The 12,951-nt window shown below is 40.3% G+C and overlaps 3 protein-coding genes across 3 annotated transcripts; 1 reads left to right on the plus strand and 2 right to left on the minus strand.

Annotated features, from left to right (window-relative positions):
* The first annotated feature begins 3 nt into the window (after nucleotides 1-3).
* Nucleotides 4-5,546, plus strand: LOC119560119 (katanin p60 ATPase-containing subunit A-like 1). The gene is made up of 6 exons (XM_037873469.1): nucleotides 4-135; nucleotides 950-1,171; nucleotides 1,777-2,383; nucleotides 2,804-2,925; nucleotides 4,020-4,579; nucleotides 4,636-5,546. The coding sequence occupies exons 1-6, from the start codon at nucleotides 124-126 to the stop codon at nucleotides 4,832-4,834; spliced, it is 1,722 nt and encodes a 573-aa protein (XP_037729397.1). The 5' UTR covers nucleotides 4-123; the 3' UTR covers nucleotides 4,835-5,546.
* Nucleotides 5,279-6,769, minus strand: LOC119560120 (vacuolar protein sorting-associated protein 37C). Its single transcript, XM_037873470.1, has 2 exons — nucleotides 5,978-6,769; nucleotides 5,279-5,508 (listed from the first exon to the last, which is right to left on the minus strand). Exon 1 carries the CDS (start codon nucleotides 6,672-6,674, stop codon nucleotides 6,033-6,035), a length of 642 nt encoding a protein of 213 aa, XP_037729398.1. The 5' UTR covers nucleotides 6,675-6,769; the 3' UTR covers nucleotides 5,279-5,508; nucleotides 5,978-6,032.
* A 4,046-nt stretch (nucleotides 6,770-10,815) lies between these two features.
* Nucleotides 10,816-11,070, minus strand: LOC119560972. The gene has a single exon (XM_037874743.1). The coding sequence runs from the start codon at nucleotides 11,068-11,070 to the stop codon at nucleotides 10,816-10,818; it is 255 nt and encodes an 84-aa protein (XP_037730671.1).
* Between the last annotated feature and the right edge of the window lie 1,881 nt (nucleotides 11,071-12,951).

Consider the following 12,951-nt stretch of genomic DNA (forward strand, 5'->3'; position numbering starts at 1 on the left):
TAGTATTACAAACACAGCAGCGCAGCAGTTTATTTTAGCTACCGCAGCGCCTTCAAATATAAACTAAATAAGTTTCGCATTATTTTTGCGCTTGGGACGCCGCGTAACAAAGCTAGTACACTAATGTCCATAACCGTAAGTCGCCCGCCGAGCGGTTCGCGCCGTTGTTGCTGTTCTGGCTGCGGCTGCGAGACGTCAGCGTTGTTGTTGCTGCAGCTGCAGACGCCCCCACGTAGCTGGAAATAAAAAAAGAAACGAAAATGTGGTCGAGTGCCGAATGCAAGTGCAGTCTGCATCTCCAAAGGCTTGCAATTAACTCGAAGTCTATTTAAATCGCATTAATTTGCCCCATTGTGCGCCCGTGTGTCTGTGTGCGTGCGTGCCGCTGAAACCTGAGCTCTGTGTGCGTGTGTGCGAGCGTTAATTTTGTTGTTGTTTTATTTATTTTGTGTTTTTTTTTTGCATACGACGATTCGAGTTGAAAGAATTATTCAAAGCCAACAAGGTCGGTCTCCTTATTTGGCTCAAAATAATTTAATACATTTTCCAATCGGCATTTTGGCCCACGTCCCGCCTTGGAAGCGGAATTGAAAATGGGAGCGCATTGCGTTTAAATTTGGTGACTGCTCGGCGGCTGTGCGCCTTATAATTTATAATTAGCAACGCACTTGGGTCGTTGCCACTGGTATCTCCTATTATTTGCAATTGTCGCCTGATTTGCCGCCACACGCGGGGCTTTTCGTTCTCGGGGCTCACTTTCCTTTTCCCACCTGCAAGGCGAGCGAGTGACGAATTCGCTTCCGTTCTATTGTCCCCCTTCCCACCTGAAACACCCGAAACACTCGGAGAAACTCACGCACTCGAGCGCCTTAAGTGGAACTAATCTCTGTCTCTCGTTTTTGGCCACAATGACGACAACCTGTTCCGATCTTCCGATTCTGACCGCCAGTTACTGCGAGGTGGCAAGCAAAAGACAACCACTTGCGTAGGAATGACCGTAATGGCCAAGACTACGATCGAAGAAATATGCGAGAATGCCAAATTAGCGCGGGACATGGCTCTGACGGGCAACTACGACTCGGCCTGCATCTACTACGAGGGCCTCCAGGGGCTGCTCGCCCGCCAGCTCAAGGCCACTGCGGATCCGCTGCGCAAGGGCAAGTGGAGCATGGTAAGATGATCTCCATCACCATCCTTTTGAATCCCTGCCACTTTGGAGAATGGGAAATTGGTCAAAAGGACGCACAATAGCACTTAGTCACTCTATATGGTCAGAGCTATAAGCAATCGACTCGATTCTTTATAAACGATGGTATAATTGTATACCATTGTATAATCAATTTATTAAGATAAGTAGGTATAACCGAAATTCAAGTAGTCAAAATAATTAACGTACTAAGATAATCTCTTTATCACCAAAGTAGCCAGACATGCTTACATAGATCTTAAATAAGAAAGCAGGCACATAATCTTTTAATGAACAGGCTTAGATGTTATTATATCGAAGCTTTCTAATTTGAAGTCTCTATTAACATGATAATAAAGAACGCTTCAGTGAAATTTTCCAACTTTATTAGATACCCGGTATGCGTAACTTGTGTTAAAAATTGTCAGACTCAAAACGGTCTTGCAAGAAAAGTTTTTCAAAACTGCAAGACGGTTATGGTTAATTTTAATACCTAATTTTTTGTAATCTCTACATATTTAATTTGCATTTTTTTTATATAAATTAATAAATACCAATACTCCCACATTTTACTTGTTATCAATTCGCAGATTAACCAGCAGATAAGTCAGGAGCACGCCAAGATCAAGGCCATCCAGCGAACCCTACAAGACATCTCGCTGGACCTGCAGAGCACCAAATTCGCCCACAAGCTTCGCCACCAGCTCAGCGAAGAGAGCACCAGCAGCAAAGACCCATCCGCCTGGTTTAAGCCGGACCCCGACATTTGGACGCCCCCGCCAAAGGATCCCGATGTGTGGGGTCCTCCGAAACCACCACCCACCACACAGGCCGTGGGCCGACGCGCCGCCCCGAACAACCGCCGCAATGCTCCGGCCTCTCAGAACAGCCGCCCCAGCAGCACAATCCCACAGAGCACTGCCCGGAACGGTCCTGCCTCGACACGCAACTCCCGAAGCTCGACGTCGGCCGCAGCACCGAACAGTGGAGCACGCATGACCAACGGACGGGCTGGCGGACGGAAGCTGTCCACGTCGAACAACAACGAGGCTAGGGACGACGACTCCACCGCTGCAGGCAGCAATGGTGGAGGAGCCGGTGGCGAGGGAGAGAGTGGCGACCAGCAGGCCGCCCAGGAGGAGGAGCGCAAGTTCCAGCCCAACAATCACATTGAAGCAGAGCTAGTCGACATTCTTGGTAAGTGGCATGTGTGAGAAAGTTTATCATAGTCATCGGTGTCTGATAGGGTCAAATTATTTGGAAACTGAATCTATAACTTAATCGTTGGCGTAACCAGGACTTCGTTATGGGGGTTTTAAAATATTTTTTGGGCACCTGAATACGCCTCCGATTTTGCACTTCACTCGTAAGATACCAAGAAACGTGTTCTACCCTATGAAGTATATACATAGATTCTTGATTTGGAAATGAAAGTCTTTTGTCACTTAATAGTTTTTTGCGAATAAAGTGATGTTGTTAAAGATAAATTGAACTAAATAGTTAATTAAAAATGCGCGGCTAAAAACTGTAAAAACGTTTAACCTTGAATTCAGATGTCCATTCTCACACAATAATAATGAGAGACCCCAATTCAGATAACCAACTCTACCTTTTCAGAACGTGATATTCTTCAAAAGGATCCTAAAGTGCGCTGGAGCGACATTGCCGACCTACACGACGCCAAGCGGCTGCTGGAGGAGGCCGTCGTGCTACCCATGCTCATGCCGGACTACTTCAAGGTGCGTCACCCCCGCTGTTTGTTTGCTCTGAATCACATTTTGCCGAAGGCTTATCTACGGCCGGTGTTGGGTCAACAAACGGGCTATATTTCAGTGCTGCGTTTGCTGGGCTCAGGGCCCCGTATATTTGATCAACTGTTTGAGCTGACACAAAATGCAGCGTCTCACAGCTCTATCACTCTTAACTAGGTGCTAATTTTATATTACTGTCAATTTGTAGAGCCTTTGTCAATCCATACAGATTGCAGGGCCTGGAAGTTTCCATTGTTAAAACTAAGTGGACTATGAATTAATTTTTATGTTTGTTATCTTATTCGCATATGTGTGCGGTCAAATTTGTATCAATCCATAATGTGACTGTCAAACTATCGTGTTTATATTATCAATGCCCAGATTAATTACCATTTTGGATTGAGAAATACAAAATGTACTTCTTGGGATCAGAATCACATATAGTATAAAGTTATTTAACTTTAAAAAAAAAATTATTTTAGGTTTGTTATATTGAATTAGAGAGACAACTTATGAATCGATATAGGCAAGTGAATTGTTTCGACAAATTGCATACATTTATGTATATACATGCATATTTTCTGGGTTATCCGAATTTTAATTAAAATCAAATGTTTTTAATTACCACAAAGTTCCAAAATAGCCATGTTCAATATTGTGATACCCCTGTCTTAGCTTACCATTTTTTTGATTTTACCCAAAATCATTTCTTTACCAGCAGAAATGTGCATAGGTACCATAAAGTTTCGCGCTTTGCGGGGGCGTAAGGTGACGCGACCAAACAAATAACCAGATCTAGTTGGCATCACTGAAGACTAAATAATGGGTTGATTTTCTGTTAACCATCTTATGGAATATAAGCATATGTCGTCAAAAACGTTCGCAGCTTATAAATTATATGATATTCCATAGGCAATAAAGCTTTAAAGTTATTGGTTAAAATAATACAGTCCAGTAAAAAAAAATTGCCTGGTTGGGTGGTGCTCTGCAAGATTCTGTCTCAAATTTAAATACCAGAAAATGTATCAAACAAAATTAAAATGATTTATTAATCAATATTGTATCTATTTTTCTACAACCAGGGTATCCGGCGACCCTGGAAGGGTGTGCTAATGGTGGGACCTCCCGGCACAGGCAAGACAATGCTCGCCAAAGCGGTGGCAACCGAATGCGGAACCACATTCTTCAACGTGAGCTCGGCCACGCTCACATCCAAGTACCGCGGCGAGTCAGAGAAGATGGTGCGCCTGCTGTTTGAGATGGCGCGATTCTATGCGCCCAGCACAATCTTCATCGACGAGATCGACTCCCTGTGTTCGCGTAGAGGGTCGGAATCGGAGCACGAGGCCTCGCGACGCGTCAAGTCGGAGCTGCTGGTCCAAATGGACGGCGTGGGTGGAGGAGAGGAACAGGCCAAGGTAGTGATGGTGCTGGCCGCTACAAACTTTCCCTGGGATATCGATGAGGCGTTGCGACGCCGGTTGGAGAAGCGCATTTACATCCCACTGCCATCGGACGAAGGCCGCGAGGCGCTGTTAAAGATCAATCTGCGCGAGGTCAAGGTGGATGATAGTGTCGATCTGACCTACGTAGCCAACGAGCTAAAGGGGTACTCCGGAGCCGACATCACAAACGTGTGCAGGTGGGTTAATACATATTTTTCTATTAAAAAATACTTACCCTTGTTCGGGTTTCCAGGGAGGCCAGTATGATGTCGATGCGTCGGAAGATCGCCGGCCTTACACCAGAGCAAATTCGACAGTTGGCAACTGAGGAGGTGGACCTGCCCGTGTCGAACAAGGACTTCAACGAGGCCATGAGTCGCTGCAACAAGAGCGTGTCCCGCGCGGACCTGGACAAGTACGAGAAGTGGATGAAGGAGTTCGGATCGTCATGATGGCGTTGCCCACGGAAATGGCTAGCAATTGTAGGAATATATTTTTGAATAGCCTTAAATACGCGCTTAAGTCATTAAGCTTTTAAAGTGAGAACCGAACCGATCCAAGCCGAACGGAAGAGTTGAACATATTTTATATATAACATTTTGCATAAAACGATACAATCTATATATTTACATATATACATTGAACCAGAGGCCGTTGGAATTATAAAAGACTAACCGTTCTCAAAGAGGAAACACAAATGCAACACTGAAATTGAATCGAAGTCGAGAGATAGGCAATATGTTTATATATACATAACAAACACCCACACACTCCATGAAGCACAATCCTTCCAACTAATCGTTAACCCACAATCACAATCTATATGCAGTAAGAAATCGCTTTAATCGCCGCCTAGCCTTGGCCCCATACTCCCATAATATGCACACTCCAAACCGTTTCATTTTTATTCAAAAGTTTATTTTTAACAAGAAATGTTCACTGTCTAATATTAATGTTAATTTTCGCTTAATTTATACATATACATATATCATAGTTTAGTGCAGGCAGAGATGTAGAGCACCTCAAATGTTAGTTTTAAAACAGGCAGAACGTTCCCTCTGATTTGCAATTAACCCACGGTAATCAGAAGAAGAAACTGAAGCAATATGTACTTAAAGTGAGGATTCTGAAATTTTAAACAATAAACACAGTTTTTAACTATAACATACGTTTTGTGAATTATTTGGGTGCTTTCCGCAAAGAATGTACAATAAAATAAGGCAAGCTTAAGGTACTTCTATATAGTAAGTAATGGTTGCAAAATCTTCCCGATGTTGTTGACAAATGGATGAATCATGCATTTTCTATACATACATCAGGCATTTCCGTTTCATGGAATTTACGTTAATTAAATAATTATAGGGCTCAAAGCCTCAGTAAATGAGGTCAACTTAACAGGAAATGGATCCCGTCGAAAATTCCAACTATATAATCCAGTCACTTATTTTATCTTGTATGGCAATGACGAAAGAACAACATTGGAATTAAATTATCCGTAAAGGGTAAAACTTGGGCGAGCTTGATAAAGGCAAGCACATTTCTTTGTTAAAAGCACCCTTTTGTTCATCGCACTACATATATATATATTAACTCGCCTGCTGCAGCTTGATGCGCCATGGCAGTTCGTGCTCTCGAACAAGGACCGAGATCTCAGTAGGGTCTTGACGGCGGTGGCATGGGCATTAGGGAACCCATAATGGGGTAAGGAGCTGACCCGCCGGCCGAGGGATAAAATCCGCCGGAGGGTACGTTTCCGTAGGCTGGATGAGAGGCGTTTGGCGGGCCCTGGCGTTGTTTCCTCATGAGGTCCTGCATCTTCTCGGCCTTGAGGCGACGTAGATGCATTGTCCGCCGACTGGCGAGGAACTCCTCCAGAAAGGACTCCACCCCGAGATCGCTGTCGTTGAACTTCTTGACCATCTCCTCGGTCTGCTCCTCGCTTTCGGAGGCGGCAGTCTGCAGGAGAGCCAGTGCCGTTTCGGGGCCCACACCACCGGACTTGTCCTTGAGCTCGGCAAGCTTCTCCTGGACAGACGAGCACCGGGTGCGTCCCTCCTCCAAGAGCTCCGCCAGACGACCACGCAGCTCGATGATTTGAGGCTCCCGCTCAATGTTGCGCTCCGCTCGACTCCGGTTGTCCTCGAAAACGCTGGTCTTTTGAGTTCGCAGCACCTGAAGAACTTCGTCGACTTTCTCGTCTAGCTTGTCATCGTTATTCAGCAGCTCCTTGAGCTCCTCGGAGCCCATCGGCGCGATGGAGGCTTGCAATTGGTTAAGGTATTCCTGGTACATCTTCTCCGTCTCCCTTATTGACTATCCAACTGTTTTAATTTTGCGACTTTATTTTCAATGACTATTACTTAGTAGAGCTGGGCTAAGCACTCACGGTGCTATCGATGAATCGAATACTTCGTTTGCGAAACACTATCGAGGTTTTAGTTTCGATAGTTAACGCTAGCGCTAATAGCCTGTTCAGACAAAGGCTGTTCCTGCAGCATGGACCAAATTTATACGTATACATATACATATGAATGGATCATAAGTCGACCTCTAAAACCTCATTTGTGATGGTAATTTGCACGCCCAGTCGTACCGCTGCATTCATCAGAAGTTCATTAAATAAACTTCGTTTTCGTTGGAGATTCATGCATTTATTTTCATACAAGTTACTGATGAAGTTATACCAATACCATTTATAACTTATATGCTCGCCTTGCCATCAAATGAGAAATTAGCGAAATACATATGTACAATGTACATACTATGTACTGTATGATGTTTTGATGTATTCAAAGGAAAGTTGCTGCAAGCGTCCCTTCCATTTCAATGCAAATAAACGTATTATTTTGGGAATGGAAAGAAATAAAAGAAACTATAACTTTTCTGAGCGTTACCAACTTTGACAGCACCCAGGTAGGTAACAGCCTATAACAGAAGTCCACACTCTAAAAACTGCATTACAAATATTTAAGGATTTCGAATTAAATTTGATAAAAATCTGACTACCATATCATAAAGGTCCCATAGAAAGGATCGAAAAATTATCGAATACAATCCAGAAACCAATGTAGCAACTTTGGGTACTGGTTACCAAAATAAAAAATTTGTATATAGTAAGCCATTGAAAGTCCCTAGTAGTAATGATCGTAAAAAAAAATATCAGTGAAAATTATATTGATTCGAGTGGCTAGAGAAGACAGACCAGATTTAAGTGCAGTATATTTTGATCGGCTCTACCAGAAACATGATTTTTTAATAAAACAAGTAAAAATTCCTTTGTTAACCAATGTTGGTAATACTTTCTCTGACCACGAGGTTTTCGTTAGTAAAATAATTCTGAATTCACTCAATTTCATTTGACTCGACCAAGACCAATCGAAATAGGTAGAACTCCACGACGACCTTAGAAGAATGTGAGGCACAGGCACAGGACAGATACTAAGTTTGTACGGAAGAGTGTACAACTTTTGGGTCCTTGGGAAAACTAACTGACAATACGAGCCAGTAATCAATGAAGACACTTTCGGTGCTGACTACCAATTCAATTGTCAGTGCTCTGGACCCGCTGCTGAAACATTTAAAGACGATGGCTGCAGTTCAAAGGAGGATGAACCCTAAACCCAAGCCCAAATTTAACGCATGTCGAGTACGATCCGTAAATGAATCGAGCAATGCGGTCTTTATAAACACAGAATACTCATGCTGCCCGAGTTCTGGACCTTGTGATTAAAATCCTAAATCCATTGTTAAAGAATATTATTAAATATAGTTTCGAACACAATTTGAGTACCAAACAATCGTACACAGCGTTGTCAAAAATACTTTTTATTGTTTGGTCAAATAAAGACGTTCAGCTACTGTTGGGATCCCACGTTTAAAGAATTAAGTCAGCGTTATTCTGCACGAAATCTCGCTGGTCTGTTGCAACTCACTCGCCGGCATCTGTAGCTTCTTAACCAGTTCCAGAAAGTTCCGGTTTTGTTGTTCTAACAGCGCGAAGACATCCCTCGAAGTTGTTTGGTTAGGGCCGAATCCCACTTCTGATGTCGGAAAATTGGAGCCTTCTCCATGCACGTTCTCATTAGTCGCTTGGTCGATTGCTTGTTGTGGCTCCATATTGAGTTCTGGCTGATGCAGCGAGTCTTCGTTGCCTTTGTTGCTCATAATAATTAACCTTTTAGCAGTCCTCAATTGTACACCACGTTAAAACTATGGACGAAAAAAAAGGGAGCGACCAAGACTATTTGAAATGGGTAGAGCTCCTAGACAACCCAAGGAGCCTTTGCACAGGTACAATTTTGTATGGAAAAGTGGACGTCGGTTGGGTCTTTGGGAAAGTTGGCCGGAAAGCAACAGTTCAAATGAGGGCAATGCTCCAATTAACCCAAACGAAGACTTGACGCAGATCGAATTCAAGCCAGTAATCAATGGGGAAACTTTTGTTAATGGCTACCAATTCTATTGTCAGTGCTCTGGACCCGCTGATATCTTGTTTAAGGACGATGGCTCCAGTTCAGATGAGGATGACCCCTAAACCCAAGCCCAAATTCAACGCATGTAGAGTACGATCCTTAAATGAATAGAGCAACGCGTTGTTAACAACACTGACTACCCATTATATTACCCGCGTTCTTGACCCGCTGGTGATTAAAATCTAGAAAAGCCAGACCAGAACATTTTTAGCAGCTTTAGGAAACACAAAACGTTTTTTAATAAAACAAGTAAAAATTCCTAAGTAAACCGAAATTATAAATATTTTTACTGTCCACGAGGTTTTTGTCAGTAAAAAATAGGCCTAGATTTCCTCAATTTCATTCGGCTCACCCAAGACTATTTGAAATGGGAAGAGCTCTTAGACAACCCAAGGCGCCTATGCACAGGTACAAGTTTGTATGGAAAAGTGGATATCGGTTGGGTCTTTGGGAAAGTTGGCCGGAAAGCAACAGTTTAAAGAAGGGCAATGCTCCAATTAACACAAACGAAAATGAATCGAGCAACGAGGTTTTTATCAACACAGATTACACTGCCCGAGTTCTGGACCTTGTGATTAAAATCCAAAATCCATTGTTAAAGGATATTATAAAATATATTTTGGAACACAATTTGAATATCAAACAATCGTACACAGCGTTGTCATAAATACTTTTTATTGTTTGGCCAAATAAATACGTTCAGCTACTGTTGGGATCCCACGTTTAAAGAATTAAGTCAGCATTAGTCTGCACGAAACCAACCACAGCTAACGAGTCAAGGAATCAGACTGAAGGACTAACCGCTTGGTTCTCGTTTTAGTGTTACCAGAGATCGAGAATATTATAATGCTGTTTGGTTTTTTCTAAATTATAATGGGGATATTCTCTGAAGCTACAAAACTTAGAAAGATCAGAATGTAGAAACGGTGCCACGCCCACTCTAAGGCCCACAATCCAAAGTGACGCTCACATTTTCAAAAATTAAAATTTTAAATCAATTTTATTTTAATCTGCTTGTCAAAACCGACCGAAAAAGTGGACAAATATCTGCTAAGAAACGTAGGTCCCATAATAACTTAGTACACAAAAAAAAAGTCTAAATTAAAAAACAAAATATTCTTAAATTAAAAACGTTTGGTCATAGAAATGAGTCAAAACCGAATACCACATTTTTTTAAATCAAGAACAATTTGTATTGATTTATTTTATATCAATTTTGTATGTGGCTTAAAATAAAAAATAAAAAAAATAAATTTTGTCAAACCGAGTTCAAGTCTGCGCTCTCATAGGAAAATATTTTAAAATCAAATTCCCAACGCCCCCTTCCTGCTAAGCCACGCTGCATTCCGAAATTGAATTAATGTTAGGAACAACCTATTTATAAATTAAGAACTTTTTTATACGACTATATCAAATATGTGCCATAGGAACAATCGGATAAATAATGGAAAAATAATAGAAAAATAATTATAGCAAATTTGTGATAATATTCTCTTCTACACCGGTATATAGGCTTTTTATACCCGTTACTCGTTGAGTAAAAGGGTATACTAGATTCGTCGGAAAGTATGTAACACATAGAAGGAATCGTTTTCGACCCCATAAAGTATATATTCTTGAGCAGAATCACTAGCCGAGTCGATCTAGCCATGACCTTCTCAGAAGATCTCAGAAACTACAAAAGCTAGAAAGTTCGGATTTAGTATGTAGATCCCTGAGCCTCTTATGCAGCGCAAGTTTGTTTCAGCAGCCCGAGACTAGCTTCCTTTTTTACTGTTCTTGTTTTAAGAAAACAATGTAATAACCAAACGTTATTAAATTAGGAATATTGTTCTTAAATTTAAACTGGGTTTTATCCCTCTGCTTAGAATGAATGACATCTCTTTGTGAATACGAATTTAAAGATGCGATCTTAAAAGCTTATATTCTTTATTAAAGCTATAACAGTGATAAGCTTTTATTTACAAGTTTGGGAGACTGGTTTGGGGAGCAGCACCACTTACTAAAGGTTTGGCAAGCGTGGTAAATCGTCTACTGAATTGATCCTTTAGCACCTCTGGTGTAACTGTGGAGGCCGCGTCTAGATACTGCACCACTCTAATTTGGCCATTATCAAGCACGGGAACCTGGCGATGTCGAAGTCCCGGGACGAGAATTTGGCAGTGAACCATGGTCAGCGCCAGGAGTCCAACCAGTATTGGCAAATGCAGCTTCATATTTCAGTTGGTCCAGATGAATACTTCCAAATGACTTGTACCTCAACTTTTTATACTTATCCAGGTAATACAGGAAGTCTAAAAACCGGGGTGATTGATCTGCATCAGAGAGTGAACTCCAATCGCTTTACCGCCAAAGCTCAGTTTCATTCAACCAGTCCCGCAGCATTAATATTTCAAGAAACTGGATTTGTTATTTTAATAAAAGCACTCACATTCGGAAATTTAGAAATGTTGGATTTTTTTTACTTACAAAATCACTACAAATGTTACAAATCATTTTTAAATGAATCAATTTTTTTTAATTAATGTTTGATTTTTGGTCATTTTTTTATCAGCTGCTCCTGATCATGGTACAACTATACGGCCAGCAAAATTGTACAGCACGTTAACAGACTAAAAGCCGAACGATAAGGCAACCGACGAGACTTACTTTTTTTTATTCGGTGGTAATGTTTTCCTTATTTGTCAATATCTATCGACGTGCTAAAAGTTGATTAAGTCGAATCATTAGTTAATAAGTTTAGTTTTGTTTTTTCAATAATTACTGCCCCCCCCGTAGCTAGCCCCATATGAAATTTTGCGAGACTTGGTCGGCGATACTACAGTGGCTTGCAGCTTAATTAATCACTGATGTTATACCACCGCACTATGGGGAGAATAAAACAAAAACCCTGCCAAATGGATTTTTTAAAGATTTTACAAATTTTTGGAATTGCAACTTTGAATACCACTGAATTGTGCATACAAATGAAAAAGAAAAAGTAGTCGTTAATGATAAGATCTCCCACCACAAATTTTCTAGTTCACGTTCAAAATAAAATTTTAGCCAATTAAAAATAGCATTTTTATACTTTTTTGAAATTGTTTTATATACAGGGGTGGTCAAAAGTATTTTCACAAAACCAAAGGTAAATATTCTCATAATTTAAACATACTGCTTGTTAACTTTGGCATCAATGGAAAGGTAATTTAAATGCCGTTTGAATGATACAATATATTTCTTAACCCATTCAGTACTTATTGAAAAGGTCGAATTTGTGTGAAAATCTCCTTTTTGAACTTTTTTCCTTGACTTGAAAACTTAAATTTTTTGATGCAAAATAACAAAAATAATAGTAACTGCAAACAGAATTTTCCAAAAATCGTTTTTCTTATATTTTTTATGATTTTTAGAAGGTGACAATGTCGGAAAAAGTTTGTATGAAAAAGAGAAAAATATGGCTCAAATGCCTTTTTCTAAGCATTTTCAAAATATTTTGTAAAAAATATTCAGTTTACTTACATATTACACATTACACAAAACCAAAATGCTAAACTATTCAGATTTATATGAAAAAATATTTTTAAAAATCCGATTTTTTATATGGCAGCTATAAGATAAAGTCTACCGATATCATTATTTTCTTTTCAAAATCAAGTTAAATGATGCAAAATATTGGGAAAGCTGGAAATCTATCAGTTACTATGTAGTTTATATTTTTTGAAACAAAAATTGCCTTTAACGATACCGAATCAAAAATTGGTCACCATAGGGCTCCGCTGATTTGGGCAGGCTTTTGGCTTTTGGCGGTTTCTAAGAATTTTAAATGCATATTTAAACTAATCCTTAAACTTTAAGTAAAAACAAAAGCGTTTTGTAAATTTCTCAAATAAAAAGAAATTACCAGAAATAACTCGAGCTGCTAGCTAGACATTAATATTCCAGTCGGTCGACCCGCTATATAGATATCAACGTGGAAAATTTCAGATTTAGGATAATAAGATAAGAATAGAGCAAAAATAAATATGGCTACAAAAAATATTTTTTGAGAAAGAATAAGAAGTATAATGAAATCAAAAGTTTGGTTTTAATGTAGTTTTGGGTAAAGTCCGCAGTAG

Source organism: Drosophila subpulchrella, unplaced genomic scaffold (assembly GCF_014743375.2).
Source record: "Drosophila subpulchrella strain 33 F10 #4 breed RU33 unplaced genomic scaffold, RU_Dsub_v1.1 Primary Assembly Seq354, whole genome shotgun sequence".
Taxonomy (NCBI): domain Eukaryota; kingdom Metazoa; phylum Arthropoda; class Insecta; order Diptera; family Drosophilidae; genus Drosophila; species Drosophila subpulchrella.

What these genes read in the sequence shown, in the direction of transcription:
- LOC119560120 (XM_037873470.1), bottom strand. Translation starts at nt 6,674, where the DNA reads ATGTACCAGGAATACCTTAACCAATTGCAAGCCTCCATCGCGCCGATG.
- LOC119560972 (XM_037874743.1), bottom strand. Translation starts at nt 11,070, where the DNA reads ATGAAGCTGCATTTGCCAATACTGGTTGGACTCCTGGCGCTGACCATG.
- LOC119560119 (XM_037873469.1), top strand. An exon ending in GCAAGGGCAAGTGGAGCATG is followed by an intron (nt 1,172 to 1,776) that starts GTAAGATGATCT and finishes ATCAATTCGCAG; the next exon opens with ATTAACCAGCAGATAAGTCA. An exon ending in TCATGCCGGACTACTTCAAG is followed by an intron (nt 2,926 to 4,019) that starts GTGCGTCACCCC and finishes TTCTACAACCAG; the next exon opens with GGTATCCGGCGACCCTGGAA.